Source organism: Parasteatoda tepidariorum, chromosome 10 (genome assembly GCF_982258835.1).
Source record: "Parasteatoda tepidariorum strain Cologne lab strain chromosome 10, Ptep-v5.0, whole genome shotgun sequence".
NCBI classification, from domain to species: domain Eukaryota; kingdom Metazoa; phylum Arthropoda; class Arachnida; order Araneae; family Theridiidae; genus Parasteatoda; species Parasteatoda tepidariorum.
The window spans coordinates 50427540-50451004 of record NC_141764.1 but is presented as its reverse complement, the minus strand read 5'-3'; the positions used below and the strand labels follow the sequence as shown (position 1 = coordinate 50451004).

Below are 23465 nucleotides of genomic sequence, written 5' to 3'. Positions count from 1 at the left end.
TTTCAGAAATTATCCTCCCCTAGCCCCTGAGTAAAGCTCTTGATTTAAAGAAATAGGGTAAACCAACCAGTGAAGGAACACTACCCAGTGAAGAAATATTTCATATATATTGATTAAAAATAAGAATTTGAAAGTTTTTCTTTAGATTAATGGGTAACAATAGCTTACTGCCAAACAATAGGAAGTCATCTAGCAATGTTTTGGATTACCCGGTCACATAGACTTCTCTGGAAAAATTTTTGAATTTTTTATTATCTCTGTAACACATTGTTTCTTTGAAAAAATTATAAGGTGAGTGTTTGTATTTATATGTTTGAAGTGGAATTAATTGCATGTAATAGTTTTATTTTTCTCACTGTGAAAATAAGAATTCAAAATATAGTTATTGAAGTTACGTTTTATTTTTTTTAAAGTATCATTACATAATAAAGTACTGAGATGAGGAGATGTTTATTCACTGGATCACCAAACGATGAAAAACCAGTGAAGGAACAAGTGTTCCTTTACTAGGTTTTTTTCTAAGTTAATGAAAGTCAAAGATAAACTTTAATTTTCTTGCACCTTTAGTGTTGTTCCGCATCAAAGGTATGTTAAAAATACGAAAAACAACTTCTAACCAGTGAGGGAACAGGCATGTTTCTTTACTGGGCATAGATTTCCCAGTGAGTGAACAGTATGTGTTAATATGTTGACACTTTAATTTTCAAATTATGATTACAAAAAAAGAGTTAAAATTTTCCAAGTATTTATATGTTATAATTTCATTCATAAAGAGCATTAAAAAATAACCAAAATTAAGTGTTCCTTTATTGAGTGTTCATTCACTGGTAAGAGCTGTTCCTTCCCTTGTTCTTCTTATTACTTGTTATTTGAACCTCCAAAACTTTAAAGCAATATTATGTAAGTTCTCTACAATTTTTTTACATAATTTCCAATTAGTAACAAATATGTTGACACTGTCATTTAACTAAAATTACGAATTTTGAAATTAATATGGTTTTTTAAAAGGCAAGCGAAGCTTAAGTGTTCCTTCACTGGTTAGTTTACCCTATATATTCTTATTTTATATCCGGCATTGAACAACCATCCGATCTTCGTAATTTTGACAATCACTGCCTAACTCAGAAGTCAAAACTCAGAAGACTGATTCAGAAGACAAAAGAATAAGGGCCTGCTAGCCTTCATGCAATGAAGATTTTTTGACGGAATTGACTCGCATTTCTGTAAAGCTTGGCGGCAAAGGAATTCTATCCCGTGATCCGTCTACTACAGGGGATATTTTACATCGGCATTGTAGCCGGGGTGATCCTGGAGCAAAAAGAAATCGACCAGCTATCATTGAGATTCGGGTCTGAGTCATCTTATTGGGAGGTCATGTTAGGCTTCGCTAAGTGCTGAACATTAGACTTAGTTTGAGAATGACTTGTGTTTTGAAGATTGATGCGTGGAATGAGACTTAATTTCTCTATCTAGTGGTGCCATCTACAGTATAAGATGTGTTTTATGTCAATTATGCGGGAACGCACACCAATAGTCTAGAAGACCTTCTAATTTAAGAGTGTAGGATAGTTGAAATTCCTCACGCAAATGAAAGAAAGGAGGAAATATTGTGGTGTCAACGCTGAGATTCGAACTCCCGTTTAGCCGGCCATGAGATTGACAGATTATCCCTCTCTTACAGCAATACACTTAGGGGTTTCATAAGATGTTCAACACACAATTATTACTCTAAGAATAATAGACTTTAAATGATGAAAAATAGAAATATGAATTCGTAATCCAAATCAAATGAATTAGCTGCCAGTTTTCGAGAAACTCGAGCTCAATTATCATTCGCTGTAACCCTAGTTGGCGCTGATAAAATTCTATTTATATCCTATTGCTTATAAAATTCTGCAACTGAAAAAATTTATAAGGTATTTTTTTTAAAGTTAGCAGATTGAATACGATCTTTTTATAGTTAATTTACTCTTTTTATGAAATATGGTGCAATAACACTAAAATAAATGTCACTCAATCATTTTTTATGAGAAATTTCTTACAGTGTTTACCACCATAGAAAACAATCAGAAGTTGTAAGGTTTAGTAATCCTGGAGACCACTTAAGATGAACAATATCACGCTGCCAAGCTCTTCAATTCCATTGCCTAACAAATAATCTCCACATTGAATGACTGAAATATCTCAGCGCAATAAAATGAAAATAATAACTAGGATTGTTAGTATGGTGAACCCTCTAATACCATCCATTTGGAATTAATGTTTTATATCTGCTTCTTTATTTGGAAGATCCTGAATTTAATGTAATTAAAATAATCAAAACAAAATAATCTACCAAAAAACTGCAATTCAATGAAAACAGGCAGAGTTCAATTTAAAATTTATTTTATTAAAATGTTTTGCTTTATTAAAAGAAATCAGTTTTTCAAAACTTCTTCAATTTTCTTCATTACATCCCCAAACATGTCTCCTATCTCATTTTTGTACTCCGTGAAGAAAAACTTAGCTTCTACTGCCATGTGCTTGGTCAGCATTCGAGAGTCATGCAAAAACTGAAATTCAAAGTGCATATATATGAATATTATATATATATATATATATATATATATATATATATATATATATATATATATATATATATATATATATATATATATATATATATATATATATATATATATATATATATATATATATATATATATATATATATATATATATATATATATATATATATATATATATACATATATATATATATATATATACACTACCGGTCAAAAGTTTGCGAAAATTTTGAAATCTACAAAAAAAAGTTCTAAATTCAAATGTTCATAGAACTGCGAAAAATCATTCAAATGGCATGAAAATTTGATATGTTCTAAGGTGTACTCTCTACAGTTAGTTACATATGATCAAATTGCAATACTTTGTTTTTTGCGAACTGAATCCAGCTTTTCATCATGAGTTGTTTCTATGGTGAAAAAAGTTGTTAAGTTTGAACACTTGCCAAACTTGCAAAAAATATTTTTTGTACTTTCTGTTAATAGAAAATAGTTATTTGAACAGTTCTATGTAAGTCCTCAAAATTTCAAATCGATTTGATTTTTTTTGACGAAGTTATAGAATTTTGAAAAACATGTGTAATTTTCTGGATTTTTAAGCATTCCACATTTGCGGTCCTTTGGTCTATACATCTTCGACCAAAGAACTTTTTAATTTTAATGTTTTCTATATTTTCAAATAATTAATATTGATTATAAAACAAATATTCTTATTTATTATTGTAATTATTGTTACTACAAGGAACTTATTATGAATATAATTAAAACAATATCTCATAGATGTCACATTTCATCTAAAATTTGTTTGTTCTTGCAAACGATGCTCTGATATTTGAATCGAAGTCAGTTATGGGACATTTTACAACAGGAATGGAACTCTATATCACTTGAAGTGATTAATGGTTTATTAGAACGAATGCTATGCATATGTAAGGCTATAATAAAAGCAAAAGGTGGATGGTTCGAGGAATCTAAGATTTAAAAGTTAATTTATTTAATTACAAAACACGAATAAGAATATGTTAAATATTTGACCTGTTGTAAATAAAATAGTTTAATAAAAATGCAAATTTTTTATACTATTGTTATTATTTTTTTAGAATTATTTATGTAATTATTGTTATAACTTTTTAATTTAATTTAATATAAAGTAAAAATATCACAACAAAACTAATACAGGTAAGCAATAAATATAAACAATAATAATTACAATAATGAATAAGAGTATTTGTTTTATGATAAATATTAATTATTTGAAAATATAGAAACATAAAAATTAAAAAGTTCTTTGATAGAAGATGTATAGACCAGAAGACTGCATATGTGGAATGCTCAAAAATCGAGAGAAGTACACATGTTTTTCAAAATTCTATAACTTCGTCAAAAAAAATCGAATCGATTTGAAATTTTGAGGGCTTACATAAAACTGTTCAAATAACTATTTTCTATTAACAGAAAGTACAAAAAATATTTTTTGCAAGTTTGGCAAGTGTTCAAACTTAACAACTTTTTTCACCATAAAAACAATCCGTGATGAAAAGCTGGATTCAGTTCGCAAAAAACAAAGTATTGCAATTTGATCATATGTAACTAACAGTAGAGGGTTCACTTCAGAACATATCAAATTTTCATGCCATTTGAATGATTTTTCGCAGTTCTATGAACATTTGAATTTACGCCTTTTCTTTGCAGATTTAAAAATTTTCGCAAACTTTTGACCGGTAGTGTATATATATATATATATATATATATATATATATATATATATATATATATATATATATATATATATATATATATATATATATATATATATATATATATATATATATATATATATATATATATATATATATATATATATATATATATATATATATATATATATATATATATATATATATATATATATATATATATATATATAAATATTAAGATTACAGCAGAAAGTTCGCTCAATATTATACATGCTCCAAAATTTCTGACACGTTAATCTGTATCAGAAATTTGGTTAAATTTTTAACCATAGTATTTCACATTGAACCATATTTTTTATTTCATTCTTCTACTGCAACATTTTAAGAAGTTGAATTTATCTGTGTTGAATGGTTGAACAGTGCTTTAAAATTTATACAGTGCTTTAAAGTTCAAGAGGGACTTATGCTTACTATAATATGGATGCAACATATTAAACTTGCAGGAAATTTAAACGATATTATAACTCAAAACACTTCTATTTGTTTTTTACATTAGTAAAATAAATCCAGACACTACGAATTTTTTCACATAAGTAAAATCAATTACATTGTTCAATTGATTTTACCTATGTTAAAATTCTTATTTTTTACGTACTTTTTACAATTGACTAAAATTTTAATATTATTATTATATTAATATTAATATTATTAATATTATATGTATATTCCCTTAAGTTATTCTGTGACATACTTAACAACTCTTTTTAAGTCAAGTATTTAATAAACATTTTTAATAAAATCATTCCACTACAATGGATGTTTTAAAGCTTTAGTCAAATATAACAAATACACTGGAGAAAAATTTTCAGTGTGTTGAGCCATAATTTAATTTATTTCATCGTAAACTTTTTTATATCAAAAAATTTATTTTCAAAGTCATTACTTTAAATTTGAAAGTATGTTAAAACCATATTTTTGCGAAATTGAAAACTCTTTGATTAAAACTAATTTATGTTCGATTCCAAACTAATTTATGTGTTTCTAAGTACAGTGAAATAACTGTACAAAGGCACGTGTAACTTGAATCAAAATTTGAAATACACTAAATTTTTGCTGTGAAAATTTAAGTTTTTACTGCATTACTTTACTCTTAAAATTAATTGCGTCCAATTATGAAAAATCTCAATATTTCTTTTTAAGGTACATTTAATGATACAGGAAATAAGACTGTGCAATTGTTGTAGCAATGTCGTGTCCCCCTATTTAAACTTGCACAAATTCAGGAAAATTGGTTCAAAGTTAAACTATTATGTTGATATACATTAAACCACAAAATAGTGCAATGTTGTCGCAACCTTAATGAAAAACTGAATCATATTTTCATTTAAGCTGTACCATATTATAGAATAATTAAATTCCAGAAACACTATAATATGGTTTAACTTTCCACCTTAGAAAACATAACAGCGAATTTTAACTGTACTATGGTTCAACTAAGTATATAACGAAGTATAAATACATAGAGTAGTTTCCTTTAGTTCTTTTCCGTATGCTCCTTTTTGTTGGTAACGGTAATTTAAGACGTCTACTTCAATTATAAACAAGCTTTGGAATTGTATGTTGTTTTTTGGAGAGTCTATTGAGAATTTTACCTATATACTTAGTTCATTTTTATAATTAGCATTAATTGTTTTGCTTTTCATGTACTGAATCTATTTCTTCTATATTTTAATTATTTTTTCCAAGTGAGGTTTTAGGACTCTAAAATACTTTTACTTTGTTAAAAAGTTATTCACATATAAAGCTCCCCCATAAATTCATGCAGGATGTTCCCTGAAGTAGTCCGGCATTGCTTACATATTTTTTTTTGTTCTAATTCAATTTACTATCCTATTTCAATTTAAGCATTATTCTCTAATTTTTATAAATATATTTGAATGCAAATTTTGGGCTCATGCTGTTTTAGCGCTTTCCCAGGTTTTACTTACATTTTGCATTATTGCTTTAATACTACATTTTCAAACTGATTTCATATAGATTTTTATTTAACAATATGATGGAATTACATAGATTTGATTCATTATTTCGGCATATACATTGTCGATTGCTGATTCATTATTTTGTCATATTCGTCTCGTCAAATTTACTTATTATTTGCGTAAAGAAGATTGCCCATCGAAAAGGAACACTTTTCTAAATAATTATTTTATACTCTTACCTCACGAGCAATCAATTTCAGGCTTTCAGATTTGTCTTTCCCTTTTTCCAAAACATCCTCGTATTGCTCTTTCACCCACTTTCCAAACTCAGCATACTTTTCATGCAACTCTATGTTCAATTTGTTGAAATATTCCTTCACTTTGTGGAAGTAGTCACTAATCGAATTTTGTGCCTCTTTCTCACCTAAAATTCGATCGATGAAATCCAAGATTTTCTGCTTGCCTCCTTTGTCTTTCAACCAAGTTAGAAGAGTTTCTCTAATCTATATCATGGATAATTAATTGTAAGGAGTTAATGATATTGTTATTAAGGCATCATGACAAATTAAAAATATTAATTAGTCTAATTCATAAAAAAGTACAAAAATTTCGTCAAAGAAAATTTTTGATACTGATGTCAGTTACGCAAAACAATTCCATCTGTTTACGTAATTGACGTCATTCTAAATTAATGAAACTTTTTGCATAGTTTGGAATTCTAATCAGCGACTTACCTCACTTCCCTTACCGAAAACTTTCTCGATGTACTCCTTGATTTTGTTCAAATCAAATTTCTCTCTGATCTGTAAAAGAAATATATTATAATTACTTATCATTATTATAGTTTACTGATATAAGTCATTAAGACAAATTCAAGGAATAATTTAGAAATTATTGTTATGTGAAAGACTGAAATTTCTAATATATTGGCATGAAAATACAAGATGTTATTATTGAAACCCTCTTATAAATCTCATGAACAGTTTTAAGAGGGAAATATCATGAATTGACTTAAGTTTTCGAGGGACTTTTTTCGTAATAGCTTCGCTTATTCTTTCATGAGACTTGCAACAGATCCAAGAAGCTTCAAAACATTTATATCCATCTATACATAATTTTACAGAAGCCATTATTGTAAATAAAACGCTTGTACGTGTTGTATAGTTAACCGATAAAATTTCATTCTTCACTTTGACAACAAAGAGCTGAAACGAATTGACCTCAGTCTATAAATTAGTTTATAGATTGAACAGAAATGAGAAATTAAAACTAGCTGCTCATTTAAATCAACAACTTGTGTTGCATTTTTATTTTGGTATTGCATATTAATTTATTAGCAGAGAAGGGAGTTCTAATAAAACCGCATAGCACAAAAATATCTCTGAAAAAAGTCAGTAACATGCAAGATTTTTTAAGGTGTGGTGATGGGTTCGCCGCTCATCGTAAAATCAAGTTTATTTCATATTGTTATCTGTTTGTCTTTAATCAAATGTGTTTTTACTTATTTTTGAAGTGAACTGAAATAAGAGTTCTGACGTCATCATATTAGAATTGTATAAATACCAGCACTCACATGACAGCCTGTCAGTATTTCTCTCATCACCTGCTGTGATGATGCTTCTTGTAAATCAAACCAACTTGTATATAAATGTAAATATGTTTAATAAAATATTAGTATCTCGATGGAGCTATTCTCGCTTACCTCAATGATGACCCAGACGTGGACCTCAAAGGATTAAATTCTTGAATTCTGCCACAGATGTGTCTATAAACTCTTAAATTTGCATACTGTAGGGAAATTTTATAAATATTCATGATTGCCCGGTTTCTTATAAAATTGCTCATCGATTCACCTTATATATTTCTTTAAATAGAGACATTATTAAACCCTTAAATTTTCTTCTACTTTTTCACTATGCATTTTCATTTTTGATTTTTTTTTTTAAATTTATATGGATGTTGTATGCTCTTTCTACAGATTTCATATGCTCGGTTTTAGTTATTTTACTAGTTACGGATTTTATGTCTTTCATTTATCCCATATTTCAGACATATAAGTTTAATAATAAGAGCGCAATTCATGCATCACTAGATTTAATTAAATTAGTGCCCAAGGAGTAACCGAAGCAATCCAAATAAATCAACTAAAATAGTGAGTTAACCAAAGCAGCAGAGCAAGAGGTCAGACTCCCTAGTTATGAAACTTAACTATAAAATAGTGTAAAGTCAGGTGAATAATATTATACATTTAAAAACTATTAAATATAGTTTGTTAGTTTGTATAAATCATACTTGGGGGTATTTTTACAACAAAAGACAAAGAGCGCTATCCCCTAAAAGAACTTATTCAATAAAACAATGATTCTACTTGTAGTGGGGTGCTTTTAGATACTTGGTTAGTAAAATCTTGTTGTTGTTGTTGTTACTCATCCCTCTGGTGTAGGAAAGCTTACAACAGGTCGAAAAGAGATACCACCGCCTGCGAACATCGAAAATCTTCTCCTGCTCAACCTACAGCTGCCTCCAGGAGGCTCTTAAACAATTAAGAAGGTGAGCAGCACTAGAGGAAAGGAAACAGGAGCAAGGAGAAAAATCTTGTACCTATAACGAAATTTCATGCATCTAAGGTATGCGAATGGTCCATGGCTAAGGGTAATATGCAGCTTCATTTGATTGAGGAACCACGAGGACTGAAGACTGACTAAATTCACTTATAGTTATTAGCTGAGCATGATGGATTGGCCTTGGGTGACCCTGCCAGGAAAATACGCGCCTGACATACTTCGCCCGTTCACCACAGGGACACTCTATCGTCCCTAAGAGGTTGACTGCAGGACTAGAAGGAAGGGAAGGTTAAAATCTGGGTTGGGTTTTTTTTTTTTTCTTTTTGTTATAATTGTTTTTTGCAAATCTGTGATATTTTTCTCTCTTATGCAATAAAAACAAATTTGATTAACTTCACATATTACTATCCTAGCCCCACTTTTGATCTATCTATACCTTTTCTGAATTTTTTGTTTTTTAAAAAAACAAAAAGAGTTTTTTTTTTTTTTTTTTTTTTTTTTAATTTTAATTTCTCATTGAAAACTTTCTAAACCAACTTCGACATGTTTCGTTTTTATATACAAGTCAAAAATAAACTAAGTAAAAAGTTAAATAATTAAAGAAAAACGATTTAAATCATTCTGTAACTTTCACATAAAAATTATCGATTTTATCTAGTCAATATCAATATAAAACATACATTAACACCCACAGATTTAAACAAATTTGCTTGAAATATACTATACTATTGTCTATTTATACTATAGTTTGGTTATAGTCATTTTTTTAAAAAAAGTTCTCAAATTTTTTTTCCAAAAATTTTAATGTTATTTTCTAATCTAAGCCATTGCTAGTTTCAAATATCTAAAATTGCTGTCTGTAATATTTAATACAACAGGTTCATTAAAGTTAAGGGTATATTCCATTCTATGATTATAATATAAGTTTTCACTTAAACTTCATTTATAATCACCTTGACTCATAGAATTTTAATATTTTTCTGTAATAATTTAAAAACGAAACGAAACTACTTTTGAACTTTTAAAAAGCTGTGCTTCTGTTTAATTATCAATTTGAATCATGATGATTTTAAGTTCAGTGTACTAAATATATATAGATATATATATATATAATTTTTTCTTACCAGTTTCTTGAGCTCCTCAAACATTCCAAAAACATCAATATCAGCAGATCTTTTAGAAGTAAGCTTTTCCTTCAATTTGTTCCAATAATCTTTTACTTTTTCTTTCAAAACCTGGAGATATTCCTTTGCCTTCTCTCCTAAATCGATGTTCAGAAGTTTCAAGGCATCGCGAATTTGTTGGATCTGTGAAAGAAACAATTTCTTTTCATATAAATCGAGTACCGTATACTTTAATACTTTAGGTTGATAATTCTAAGCATAAGCTAAAATACACCAGTCGGCTTATAAATAGTCCCAAATGATAAAAAGAACATCACAGAGATTTTTTAAAAAAACGGCAAAAGCATACTCTACTACCGGCTTAGAATTTACCGTACTCATTGTGAAACTGTAACTATTCATTAAGTTATCCATTATTTTAGTTTAAAAAATAATCCCAAGGAAATGAAGTGCTACGATACTGCTTGATTAAAAAACTTATTTCGCTTCAAGGATATACAGATTGGAAATAGCAGTTGACATGTTTCAAGAACTCAAAAATAGACGAAAATTTTCAAGACTTGCCAGACGTGCATGAGAAGAAACAAAAATGATTTGAATTATAAGCGTCATTGTTTCAGTTTTGTATTATTTGTATAAAATAAATTGATATTTAACCATTTTTAACAAGAAATTTCAACAGTGTAATTTACATTGTATACACGCTAGATAATTCACAAGATATTCACTAATAATTTGATAATCTACAAAGAATAATTATTTATGGACTGAAAATTTACGAAATACACACGTTTGATATTTATGGGCATTGAATTTCTCAAAATAGTGATTTAAGAAGTATGCAAGCTTCATAAATTAAAAAGCATAACATTTTGCAAGTTTTTCTTTCGCAAAATAGGCATGTTATATAATTTGCAAACTAATTATTATTTACGAACTGAAATTTCGGACTCATGCAGTTACATCTATGGTGATTTGCGGAGATGATTATTTGCGAATTCATTATTATATATCAATTCCTGAAATATGCACGCATGCTCAAATTTGTGGAAATTCATTATTATTTGAATGATATTTTAACTGTAAGCGTTGTTACGGAACAAACTTTTATGGAAAATAAGCTACTAAGTAAACTCAGTCACACTTGCGTTCTATTTTAAATGAAGTAAATATGAATTACATACTCTCTCCAAGTATTCCGTAACTGTACTCCCATTGTCAAAGGCATCTTTTGCTTTTTTAAGGAGTTCTTCTAAAACTTCCTTCATTTTAAGAATATCAGATAAGTCAGCATGCCTAGAATGCAAATAAGATACTCAAACTCCTTGCTTTTTTTTTCTATTTAATGTAATTTTATAAGGGTTATTTTTATAACCGTCGTCCGTCGATGAACAACCAACCCAATTTCGAGTTTACGACTATCAATGTTCAACTCCGTAGCCATGAAATTTTGAACCCAAGATAGGAGACAAGAGCACTCTTGGGTGAAGCATTGGGACAAACTAGCCTTCGTGGAGGACTTTTTTGATGGAACTAACCGGCATTTGGTTGCATGTGGAGGAAAACCATGTAAATCCCCCTCAGTTAACCAGACAGCAAGGAGATTCTAATTCATTATCCATCTACCACTGAGGGTATTTTTTACGTTAGCACAGTGGTTGGTGTGATCCGGGATCAAAATTCGTATGTACCAGATAGCGATGGGATTCGAACCTGGGATCATTGATAAGCCAATGCTCCATCCCCTGCTCCACCACAGCTAATTCTGTTAACAATTGTCTTAGTTAAAAAAAATATTAATTTGTTAAAAGGGACAAACTTGGCTTATTTTAACAATTTTAATTACACGCTGGTAGTTGATGTTGATGTTTTATTTACTTTTAAGATAATTGTTTGATAAAAAAAGAAACTCCCAAATTTAAAAAAAGAATCAGTTTCTTCAAATATCAGATTTTGTTTTCATTTTACATAGTTTATCACTGAAAGTTATTTCCTAATAGTGTAGGAAAAAGCTCATATGAATGAAAGAGTGACAGTGAATTGGCTCGCACTAGATTAGAATGAGGCAAAACTAAAAATATATTTTATCAAAATTAGTGTTTTTCATACTCGGTAGCGCAATACTGTTTTTTTATTCAAAAATTAAAAACATCAAAAAAATACCTAAATTATTTTTTATTATACATCTATGATATTTTTTAATTACATTTCTATTTTTCGACTAATTTAAAGGGGCTCTATTATTTTAATATTCTGATAATCGTAAAAAAGTATTCCTTTTAAAGAAATATTACGATCAACGGAAACAAAATATGGTTGAAGTGTGTAATATCAAATTGAATACGTCATTGGAATTGTTATAGAATAGTTTTTAAATATAATTCAAAGAATACTACAAAAAGTGCTTTAAAATTATAAGTATAAAAATACATTGAAAACATATGTGACTTTAGTTACCGTAAAATTAATAAATTAACTAATGTTAATGGTTGCTCTTTTCTTATCTTTTAGTTTTTCTTTTCCTTTTAAGGTTTTAAACACGATAGAATTAATTTTTATGTAAAAATTAATATAAATTATTTAATCATACAACTTTTTTAAAAAAAAACTTTACTCGTTGTCTAGTTACATAACTAATAATTCTACGAGATAGTCGTAAAATATTTCATAGATTGATGCATAAAATATATCAGTTTTCTCTTACTCGGCTTCAGCCATGATGTCTTCTGCATGATCGACGGCAGCTCTTTTATGAAAACCAAAGTTTTCCAAAAGTTTTCGTAATAAGTCACCAGTCCTATCTCTCAACTTCTTGAAACCCTCTTCACCCAGCTCTTTCCTAAGTTTTTCATTAAGCTCTTTTAACTGGAACAAAAATATGTATATGTTAAGTAAAATTGTAAGCAGTTCTAGAAATCAGCTCTTTATTGTATAAAATAATCGGAAAGCTGCTTTCAAAACATTTTTTTCCTTGAAAAATTATTGCTAAGTAAACCAATACTTTTTACTTACAACCGACCATTACATGCTCCCAATCGCAAAGTAATAGTTTTGCCGTATACTTCTCCCTCCTTAATAGTTATAGTTACTTCTCCCTCCTTAAAAAACCTTGTAACTGAGAGCTCCTATTATAATGTTTGGCGTACGCAATCTGAACCTTTTTTAGAAGTGGATGTTACTTAAAATCTTAAATTTGTGAGTTAAATTTATCGTACTTAAAATTTGTCTGTTTCTTATAAATTGAATATGTAAGACTAATTATGTAATCTAAAATTCGTTTTTAGCTAGTAAGATTTTTACTTCATTTCTGTAACCTTTGGAGTGGGACAAAGTATCCCAATTTACAGTTGCTTGCATGCTTTGCTTGCTTTCGCATGCCTGTTAAGGCAGAGGGGTGCGATTGTTCTTGTTTTCCAGTGGCGCCATCTATGGCCAAGAATTTGACTTCTGCCGCACCCATTACGTCACGCCCGTTTATAAGATGGAACCATTCATACATACATTCATTCATCCACAGATCGTAATTTTGCCCTAAATCAGAGAACGATCAATCTCCAATTCAGTACCCCCAGAGGTATTGATTTGCTATGGGAACATGGAGGACTTTGTAACTCGACAGATTTAACGTGTATCAGTCCCTATTTTACTACACGGGGAGTCTTCGGCCGGCGGGGTTCTAGCCTACAAACTCTCGGACATGGGCCCAGCGCCCTACCGACCAGGCTATCCCGGCCCTACAGTTGCAAATACAATTTACAGTTGCAAAAGAAATGTAATTTCCTGATTATATTTGTTTTTGTATGCATATATGTTAAAGGAAAAGGTTTCAGTGTATAATAATATTTTGATACGAATTCAAAATTAGACTTTTTATCCTAACAAATTTTATCCTAAGCTTAGCTTTTTAGAAGCTTTTATCGTAACAATCAATAAATACACAATCTATCAATAAGTACCTCCCATACACATCGGTGGATGTGAAGTTAAAGTTCGAGGTTATTTTTCTTGGTAAGGACTAGCTTAATTCCCAATCCTGCTATGCTATATATGATAACATTGTGCTTTCTGTGTCAGTTTTGCTAATTGAATCCATTTTGCTAACAGGACGATAACACTAGTCATGATTCGCCAAGAATGGACAACAATTCATCTTTTTATTTTATGGCATAATATTTTCACGTATTTTTACTAACGTATCTTTTTTGAGACGATGTTAAATGTTAACTGAGCTTAAAGGCAAAATGTAATTATTTACTGCAATTTCGATCAAAATCTAAACAGACACCAGTTTGGAATCGTTCTTGTTCCGCTCACATAAAAAAATAAGCGGAGCTTGTTAGGTAACAAAATATGTTGAACCATTTTCCTTTCTTTAAATATCAATAAAAGTTGAGGGAAATAATTACAGAGAAAACGAAACAGTTAAGATACTTGGTCCATCAAGAGTCGCTCGTTGGTATTGCAACGTATTAAAAATAAAAAGGGGAAATAGTTTCCTATCTAAATTCGATATAGGCGCATTTAAAAACAGAGCAGCTTAGTGAGGAAGATGAGATTGTTTGGTTGCTGCAGTTCCCATTAATGTATTTAATAGGTTAAGATATCTCGCCCTAAGCGGATTTTCTTTCTAAAGGTGAATGCTGTAAAATTCAAGTTGCTATTATTGAAACTAGTATTTAATATTTGTCACAAAGTATGGAAAATAAAGCTTACCAAACGGGCCAGTATGTCCATATCTGAACCCTATCTAGAACCTCTGAGACAAGTTTAATCATCGATTAAAGAGGTGCAATATTCATTCAAGAACAGGGTTTCTTCGACATACTGATTGGAGGAAAATTCCCCTAGCTGTCTTACCAGCATTTCTGGAAACCATGTTCGAGATGGTTGAGGCAGTACTTATAGTGCGGTTTTCAGGAGAAATCCTCCAGAAATCCTCTCGTCGTGGCGGGTACTATGATTACAAGGAAAGGTCAATTCGAATAGGGGTGTAGGGTAAATAGTTTTGTCTTAGCGTAGGTCGTTTTGAGTAAACCAATCGACACCTTCTTTCCTCCATTTCTCCCCCATTAGAAATATGCTCTCGCTTGTTACCATAGCAGCAGACAGCCCCAGACTCTCAGTCTGGAGGAGTTCTCCTCAAAGCCCCACTGTACCCTCACGTATATCAACAATTGAATATGAATACGGTCTTGTTTTTCTTTTCCATCATAGGTATCAAAATACTTATTGATAGATAGCGTATAAATTCCGACGATAATTTTAATCAAAAGCGAATTTCTTACTTTTTGGAGAGTTTCCTTCTGGAAAAGCTTTCCAGTTTCAATGACTTCTTTAATTTTCTTCAGAATTTGCCTCACTCGTTCTCTCAGCTGTTCTTTTACTTCATCTAAAGTGCTTTCACTGTGGAAAGAAAGAGAAAAGCATTATTTTTATTCACATATGAATCTGCATAATACTTAACAATATATTATTAAACCTATTATATTGCAAAATTATCTATTATTTTTAGCAATAAATTATGGTTATTTTTTCTATGTATCAGGCTTAAAATTGTTTTAACCTGATACATTGAAAAAATTTTAAAAAAATATTTTGTACTTTAAAACTGACTGAACAAGATGCAAATAGAAGTCCAAATTTATAATTTACTATTACGCTTTTTTCTTCACTAGATTAGTGAATTTTAAAGTAATACAAGGAAAAAAATACATTTCTTCAGAACATATAAATAAAAATTATAACTTAAATTATTTTAAATTTTTCTCACTTCATTCCTTTTTCAAACTTAATTATCATTAGCAATTTATTAAATTTAGTTGATAAAATAAGTCGTGTTTGCTTGTTCTTTCATCCTTAAGGTTAAGTTTTATTTTTATCGATATGAAAATTTTTAAAGCTTACGTTTCAGCTTCGAAAAGATCCTCTGATGCAAATTCTTCTACATGACTTTCCAACTCTAAAATGAAAAAATATATAAATTTAATCAACTATAAAGAAAAATCGTGATATAATTAATAAGAACTAGGGGCTGCGGACACTGCTCAGTTCGCTTACCAACACCCACAATTACCTTACAATCATTGTTTTTTGGTTGTGTATAGATTGCTACATTTTTTTTAATTCCAATTTCAAGGCATATTACATTTATAAAAACAAGCCAAAGCGAAACAATGAGCAAGCAATTACATATATTGACCGAAGTCATAGAAGCCTCAGGCGTTCTCTAGCTCTCCAATACAGGGCGGTCTGGGAGTCGGCAGAGCCACGAAGTGCCCCGCATCGACGCAGATGAGATTGCTACACTGAAATTTAATATTATTCAATTACAAAATCCAGAATTTCTTTATTGCATTGCCTCATGTTTTCTATACCACAGATTTAAAACTTATCGTAGAATTTAATTCCAAACTTATCACTTCCCTGAGTTATTGCAAATTTATTTATTGTTGTTTTTTATTGCTTTTTTAAATTTATAACTGCTGTAAAAAGTCTTTGAATGTCTTTCGCTGCAATAATTATTTTCTATAGTGAGAAAAATTATTTCCTAATATTTCTATTATTTTTTAATACTTGTTTTGCAGTAATTAGTGTTTCCAGGTGACGATATAGCACAATTTTACATATAATTTTCTATATAGGTAATGCACACGGAAAAGAAATTCTGTTAAAATTACAGTACTATATGATAAGGACATTTATGGTATAAAAAACATAACTCTTGCTGAGAAACTGAAATATGTTAATTTTTCCATTCATATGATAATAGCAGTGAACCAGAAATTCTTTTTTCAAAATTATAGCTTTATCTGGCAATCTTATTGTGAAAATATTTTGAATCATTCTTGAAGAAGTACTGTACGCGTAAGTTCGAGGCTCACTATATAGATTTTCTTTCTTATTTTGTTCTGTAATTTCCTTACACTTTATTTTCTGTTTTTTGTTTGATATGTTTTATTTCGTATATATTTTTTGCTTAATGTGTTCTATTCTCATTTCAATTTTTTGAGTGCTTCTCACTCTATTGTATTGATATATTTTGCTTCGGTTATGTTGAAACAATATTAGAAAGCACTCCTTTATGAGGATATAATCGTGTGAGCTGAGGAAGAGATTATATCTTTTCTTTATTCTGTTTTCCGGATATTTAATATATACATACATATATATATATACTAGGAGGCTTCGCCCCCTGCTCGCTGGCGCTCACCAACCCCCGGAACTGCTTTCACAGTTCATTTCGGATTGCTTAGCAATCCAATGCTCGCTTTGCTCGCTCATTGGATACGTTCTTAACGTCTAGTTTTTGTATACTTTTTTGAATACTGAAGTTCCGAAAACTTTTCATTGTAGAAAATTCTAAACCTGTATATTTCAATATTAATTTGAAATTGCAAACAGTTCACATATTTTTCTTAATCACACTATTCTAAATTTCAGTTGTTGAGAAAAGTAACTGTTGTAAGTTTTGTTTTAAAGTCTTTCCCACCAGAGGGCTAAAGCCATGCGTTGTAAAACAATATGAAATAGTAGTCTACCACTGAACGCCGGATGTAAATCATCGGCTTTGATGACGATAATTTTGTATTTTTAATTCTCTGAAGGGCGCTATTTTAATAATATGGAATTTGTAAAATAAATGTATATATTTTTGATTATTGATGAAGCCCATCATTTTGTGTTTTCATCAGTGTTCAGAAGCAGAACAACTAAAGGTTTTTTGATTTTATCACAAAAAAATCAAATGTATAAAAAACAAAGAAAAGAGTAAGAAAATGAGTATAGTCATAGAAAAAGTTAAAATTATAATATAGTATTTGTCAGTTAAAATAAAACTTTTTGTTTAAGTCATTGCTAACAATTCAAATTTCTCCGAGGCAATTCTAAAGTATAAATTAAGGTAGTATTGTTAAGTTGAAACACAATATTTTTACTTTTGATGTCAACAATACAATTCAATTTTTCACAAAAACGATTGTTTCCATTGTTAAGTTCAATGTCAACAATTCAAATTTTTCTGATGCAACTCTTAACCTCTAAATATTATTTTTTTATGTACACATTTCTAAAGTCAGTATTCAACCACAAAACAACAGTCCTCAAATTTAGCTTGAAGTTGTAAAATGTAATGAAAGAGGGTCATAGCAATAATGAAAGTCGAAGTAAAGTTAGTACTGTAAAATTAAAACAATACTTTTAATCAATGAGCCAAGTTCTTCAAGAAGCAGTTGTAGAAGTAGATTGTTTATTTAAAACTTTTTATCGAATTTCTTTAAGAACACAATTGTTTATTTGGGCATTTGGCAATACAACACTTTTAGAATTGAAGGATTTGTTACGTCAAGCGCTCAGGTATCATAATTTTGATCTAGTTGCGCTTCTATGTCATTTTGATTTATGTTACTAAGTTAACTTTCAAAAAATTCTATGGCTGGCAACAGCATTTTTATTTTTTAAGTTGTTTATTTTTATTTCTTTTAGAATTCATTATTTTTTTTAGCGAAATGTTTTTTAACCTAACAGAATTCTTTGCCGACTGTTTTCTCTATGAATGAAGAAAATAAAGTAAATATTTAACTGTTGTGAAAAGAATCTTATTTAGTTGTACAAAGTACTACAGCCAAAATTTGGGAGCCACGTAAGAGAATTATATATAATAGATATATACATATATATGTATATATATATATATATATATATATATATATATATATATATATATATATATATATATATATATATATATATATATATATATATATATATATATATATATATATATATATATATATATATATATATATATATATATATATATATATATATATATATATATATATATATATATGTAATATTTTGCTGTATTTATGAAGGCATTGTATGCATCTCTAAAGAAAATTTCCAACAATAAAAGGCATACTCACCATAAGAGTGTGGCTGTAAAGGAACAGCAGATGCAAGGGCAATGCCCGCAAAAATCAAAACGATTAGAAACTTCATTTCGCTGCAAAAAAAAGAAGCCACGATTAAAAAAAGAATTTAAATCAGACATGAAATCTATTTTTTGGAATCAGTATTTTATCTAAATTGTATAGACAAAGATTGCGTTAAGGAATATTGATTTAAAGGAATACAAAAGTTTGACAAAATAACGAAAAAAGGAATGCAAAACTTAAGATTGACGCGACTTTTTTAATGGTACATAGTACATCATTGCAATGTTACCAAGTGTTATAAATCAACGCAAAAAATATAACAGCCCCAAACAACACGTATGAAAAGTAAACAAAAAAGCAACATAAAAGTTTTTTTTGAAAATAGCACTTTATTGAAAAACCGGACTTTAATAAAGGAAAGGATCGCCTTTGACTAATGTACCAAATTTAACACTGTCTGCGTAAGAGCTTATCTACTCAATCCATTTGAAGCGACAATCGTAGCCTAGACTAATTGCTGACGACTGTTGACTTGCTGGCAAACTTCAACCTAGGGCATCTCACATGTGTTTAACTGTATTTAAATCTTTCGATCTTGACGTCCAATGGATGCATGTAATATCTTCACCAACAGTTTTGAGGCATCCACTAACGATGAGGTGTACGTTGTTGTCCAGGAAGATTAGCTGAGGATCCGTGGTTTCGTTAAAACCGTGGTACAATAATAAGCAGCAGTGACGAAACCACCTTCAAAAATGTAGAAGATCAATACAGGAACCAAGAATAATATCATCCCACAAGAGACCACAACCATCTCCTTGTACTTTTTTGGTGGTGTTCGATGGTTCATTTCATGTTCGCCGCCTTCTCCATATGACTATGCGTCCGAAATTTATAGTGAGACTAAATATACTTTTAACCGTAAATTTTACTCAGCCCCAATTACTTATCTGTCTAATACTGGTGGCCCCACAAAATACGATGTCTTAAAAAAAATAGGCTTTCACGCATTTTCACAACAATACTAGCCGTCCAGCAAATGCTACGTTTTTGCAATTACAGTAGAGTACTTAGAGTCTATTGCAGTGCGGATTACCCATTGGGCCAGACTGGGCCGGGACCCCCTTAAAAAAAATTTTTGAAAATAAATTTTAAAAAATTAAGAAAAACAATTATTTTAAAAAAAATCAATTTCAAATATATATTAATAAAATACGATAATTTTTTTTACATAATTATTACATAATTTTTTGCATATTTATTTATTACTTATTTTAGTTATTATTTATAAGTATTATTATAGTTTATGTATTATAATATTTATCAATGTCTTTTAAGTTCAAATTTGTCCTTTTAATTTGCGCTCGAAAAAGTTGAAAGCAGTACTATAGCGAGCTGAGACTTGTTTAAACTAGAAGCAAAGAATTAAATGTTTTTGACATTATTGAGACGTTTTAAATGAAAAAGAAGTTATTTAGTGCCTCAACTGAAGTGTCTCATAATTTTTTTAGTGTTTTATAATTATTTAGTGTCCGTAATTCTGCTTGATCAATAAATAAATACAAGATATTTTACTATAAGATAAATGTTCGTTTATTGTTTTATATACTCTAGAAAAAACTCATACAACTGGTCACTTTCAATCAAATTTTATATATTGAAATAGTCGCTGTTTGAGAGGTTCAGGATATTATTTCTTTTTATTTTAAATATGCTTTCTTAAATGAAAAGATACATAAATATTTTTATATTTGAATAAATAAAAAATATACGAGAAAAAAATTTAATCTAAGGGCCCCAAAAATTTGATACAACTGGTCACTTTCAATCAAATTTTATATATTGAAATAGCCGCTGTTTGAGAGGTTCAGGATATTATTTATTTTTATTTTAAATATGCTTTCTTAAATGAAAAGATACATAAATACTTTTATATTTGAATAAATAAAAAATATACGAGAAAAAAATTAAATCTAAGGGCCCCAAAAATTTGAATGGCCTAGGGCCCCGCGTACGCTTAATACGCCCGGTTTATTGTATGACCAGGGGCGTATTAAGGCGTACATATACAAGGCGTGTATATATATATATATATATATATATATATATATATATATATATATATATATATATATATATATATATATATATATATATATCTTCTATCATGCACGCAAACTTCATTAAAATCGCTTTTTCTTTCAAAACTTAGCTCCACAGAAATTAAATTTACAGAGGATTTTCGTACAATTTATTTTTACCTTCAAATAAGGAATTTTTTTTTTGTTTTTGAATAAAATCTAAGCTTATGTTAAACTTCTGAAAAAAAATTCGGAATCCTAAGTTGAATTTTAGATAAGTTATGGAAAGTTGAAATAAGTAATTAAATCAAGACCATAAGCTCCTTAAACGAATAAGTTTCTTAAATTGCAATTAAAAATTATACTTACAAGCTCTGAAGCCTTTAATTAATGTGGTAGTATTATTATTATATGAGTTTTTATACTCCTTTTTCGATAATGCTTCTTATCAGCTGTTTACTTATCATCCACACTCTTTGTCAGTATTTACTATTCAACTTTTGATTAAACACATATGTCACTTCACAACGATTTTAATCTGTTTCTTGAACTATGTTTTAAAGTTCTTCATTTCGAAAATTTAAAATAAAGCAAACCTTTTGCCAATTTTTTAGAGTTTTATATGGAAGCGCGAGATTTCTCACTAATTTAGCATAGAACATTATTTACGCCATGAATTAATAAATATTTTCCTTCTGAATTGAATTTTTTTTTTAATACGAAGAGGTCTTCTATTACGGTAACTTACTACTTATCATTTTAAAAATCTTTTCAACATTTTTATTTAATGATAATTTTTGGGCAAAATGCATAGATTTCATGAAAGTGAAATCATTAGCTTAAATATTTTTATATAAATATGAGTGTTTGTATAAATCTTTGTCTAATTTATAGAAGTCAGTTAGTTAGATTTAACAGCCTTAAAATGAACAAAAAAAACTTTTTTTCATAGTTCAAATATAGTTTGTATTTTAAAATTACAGAAATATCAAAATTTACAACATATGAAAAACTCCTTTTAATTGAAAATTACCAAAAGACGGAGGAACACTTATTGACATGCTCCCCCCTCCCCACAGCACACTAGCTTCTGGCGAAAAATATTGGCGAGACGACGTTTCTATCAGAAATTGTTTTACTGCATAATTGAAGTAAGAGGGATGGTCATAAGGGTTACCTTGAGCGCAGTAGACCAAGGGAGATAAGATGTTAGCAGCGCAGTCCACCATGTTTTAGAAAACCATTAGCGCAATCAGCTATCACCGACTTCCGCACCTGATTTAAAAATCACTTTTCAGAAGTGAAACGCAATAAAAACATCGATTAAAACAGTGATAATACTTAAATTTTTTTCACTTTCACACAATGATTTAAGTAACAAAATCGTTATATTAGAATCAAAATATACTCTCAATAAAACTTGTATAGAATTGATTGAATGTATCCGAATAGTTTCGACACCTTTTTTTCTTTAAATATTAATATATAAGTTTTCAAATATTATAAAAAAATTTTAGAATTTTAATATACAAAAATTTTTATTGTGTGTAAAAATTGAAGAAGCTAGCAAAAATTATTATTATTTGAATAACCATTTTTCGGTAAAAATAAGGTATTTTTTTGCATATACGCTAAAAGCTGTAAGAAAAAATTCTATCACCTAAAGCAAAAAATCCTTAGAGGATTTTATTTAGAAGGTTATCGACTATGTTTTAAATTATTATCTTAAAAGCAGGTGCATTTACTACTGAGTTAGAGATCAGTGTAGTTAAAAAAGCGACTCTTTCCGCACTCTTCTTTGCGAAAAAAAAAACATGCATAAAATATGAAATTCTAAATTTTTCTCTATAAATCTGTGGCTTAATACATGCGTGCTGCAGTCATAAACACTCATGAAAAATTGAGATAATTATTTTAAAAATAACAAGAGATATTGTGTCTTAGGTGGTACAAAATATGAAAAAATCTGGGGTTTTTTTTTTTTTTAGATAAATGCCTTTAAAGACTTGAAATCATCAGTCTATCCACTGCCATCACCTTACACAAAAACAACTTTAGCTTTGTAAATATTTGGAGTACTAACAAAAGTAAAATATTTTTAGGAAGTTAAAACTATAGGGATACTAAATTTATAATAAACTTAATTTCAAAAATTTTGGCCAAAAACATCTTTTCTTACTAGTCAGATACCTTAAATAAGTTATAATTGCACGACATAGCATTAAAAAAAAAAGTCCCGACCTCATTTCTGCTGATTTTTTATGTAAAATTACCTCTTTATTCCGTAACTTTCCCATTTCGTATTTCCTTCTTTTAAATCCCCCGTTTTTTTTTTTTTTTTTTATCATTTTTCAATAGTTTTAAAATCATAAAATTGATTTGAAAACAGGAAGAAGAATTATTTTTTCCGTTAAATTTCATGTGAGAAGATAAAAGGTGATTCAGAGGAAACATTTTAAAACGTAAATAGTTGTAGCAAGAAGAGAGAACTTGGGGATTTTCGCCCTTTATTTTATTTTT

At 29.0% G+C, this 23465-nt stretch overlaps 1 protein-coding gene across 2 annotated transcripts; it reads right to left on the bottom strand.

Moving 5' to 3' along the window:
* Window positions 1-2368: 2368 nt before the first annotated feature.
* Window positions 2369-22221, bottom strand: LOC147802771 (uncharacterized). 2 transcript variants are annotated; one of them, XM_087153222.1, is made up of 10 exons: window positions 22123-22221; window positions 18853-18932; window positions 15833-15887; window positions 15214-15331; window positions 12633-12793; window positions 11113-11224; window positions 9929-10111; window positions 6975-7043; window positions 6480-6743; window positions 2369-2552 (listed from the first exon to the last, which is right to left on the bottom strand). In XM_087153222.1, exons 2-10 carry the CDS (start codon window positions 18926-18928, stop codon window positions 2418-2420), a joined length of 1173 nt encoding a protein of 390 aa, XP_087009348.1. In that variant the 5' UTR covers window positions 18929-18932; window positions 22123-22221; the 3' UTR covers window positions 2369-2417. The 2 variants fall into 2 exon arrangements, with proteins under 2 accessions (XP_087009348.1, XP_087009347.1); XM_087153221.1 differs by lacking the exon at window positions 22123-22221 and adding an exon at window positions 21315-21440.
* Window positions 22222-23465: the final 1244 nt, after the last annotated feature.